The 1,643-nt window shown below is 36.1% G+C and overlaps 1 protein-coding gene across 1 annotated transcript; it reads right to left on the minus strand.

Annotated features, from left to right (window-relative positions):
• Window positions 1-792: 792 nt before the first annotated feature.
• On the minus strand, window positions 793-1,420 carry LOC117112854 (E3 ubiquitin-protein ligase MARCH1-like; the record flags this gene model as incomplete). Its single annotated transcript, XM_033256047.1, has 1 exon — window positions 793-1,420. A coding segment is annotated over one exon (628 nt), but the record flags the coding sequence as incomplete, so codon positions are not given.
• Window positions 1,421-1,643: the final 223 nt, after the last annotated feature.

Raw genomic sequence — 1,643 nt, forward strand, 5'->3', positions numbered from 1 at the left:
CAAGAATAATAATGTTTAGAAAGGAAGGTTCTTGGGAGACATCATATTTCTATAGACTAAAGTCTCTTAATATTTTAACTATCGAAGATGCATTTAAAGTTCAGAAACTTGTACAAGGTTTTAAGATTTTAAAAGGTTTTTGTCCTCCTTCATTTTCTCAGTATGTAAATAGTAGTCAAAGAGGTAGACTCTGTTTATGTTATATTCCCACAACTATGGGAACAATTACAAAACAGAAATTCAAAATTATTAATCAATTTCATTATTTAAGTCTGCTCTTACAAAACATCTTCTTTCAATGTATTAATTAACTAATTTTAATTTAAATTTTTAGTATCTAAGTTTAAATTTGTTATTTTTATTTTGTGTTCTATGGAGCGAGTACATTGATTGTTTGGGCTTTCGCCTATTCTCGCATCCTGGCTAAATTGTTCTTTTATGTCGAATAAACATTATTATAAATTATGTTTTTTTTTACAAACAAATAACCAAAGCTAAAGTCTGCCAAGTGAAATTAAACCATGAGCAAAAGCATTGACACATGAGTATGATAGGTATGTTTTTGACCATAAATATTTACCGATTTTAATTTGCTCACTTTGTTTGGTATTTATTTTAATATGTTTATTAGTGGTATCTAAGTTTAATTAAGTATGCTTTATTTGGGGTCAAATCATAATACATAAACCTATAATCGAATGTGTAAAAAGGCATTCAAATATGCCCCTGCCCAGGGCCCTCCGGCCCCTTTGTTAAGCCACTGATGGTAATGACTGAATATTCCTATCTCACCTTATTCCTGCGGAAGTTCTCAACAACACCCCTCAACCTCTCTCCAACTGGAACGTAGTTAAATCTTGCATTACAGACCTCGCATTGGCGATGCCCAGAGATGTGAATCCACTTCACGAGACACTGACGATGAATACTACCAGCAGAACCTGTACACCGGCACGGGTTGATCAATGGATTCTTTGGTGAAGTTTCGGCTTCGAAACAGACTCGACAATAATTCCCATTTTCGCTTCCTGATTGTGAGATGTGTACTGACGGTACAGTTGAGACGAGAGATGAGGTTTCACTCATTTCGCCTCTCGCTTTGGTAGCCCTAGCTTGTGTTTCAATTGGTATGGGAATGTCTGTTGTCTGACTCTGGGGTTTATAACCGCTAATACTAGGCCCGAGACCTGGCGAGTTTTCTCCACTACTGAGACTTTCGTTCCCAGTTGGCCCTTGTATAGAATCAATGCACGTATTCTGTACATTTATCAGAATGTTTACGTTTCTAGATTCTAAGGAGACCTGCTCCCGTTGTTGTGAGTCCATCGTGTTCATTTCACCTTCGACAGTAGCGATGGGAATTCCCGGTGGTCTGGAGGAAGATGAAACGCTCTGCGACCCATCTACTAGCATCTTTAACCTGCCAAAGAAAGAAATTAGGTTAGTGTAAGGAATACAAATGTCATACCTTCATAGAGAAAAGCATACTCATCCTTAAAAGTTCATAATTTAAAATAATAATTTATTTTAATTGGGTCTAGGTTCCACTGCTATTTCATAAATGAAATGTGTGACCAAAACTATTTGAGGCATGTTGTGGCAAAATGGCTAAGTTGTAGCAAAAATTGAAAATCAAGTTATTG

The sequence above is a fragment of the Anneissia japonica genome, unplaced genomic scaffold (assembly GCF_011630105.1).
Source record: "Anneissia japonica isolate Jap-2015-1 unplaced genomic scaffold, ASM1163010v1 scaffold21343_len1643_cov175, whole genome shotgun sequence".
In the NCBI taxonomy this organism is placed as follows: domain Eukaryota; kingdom Metazoa; phylum Echinodermata; class Crinoidea; order Comatulida; family Comatulidae; genus Anneissia; species Anneissia japonica.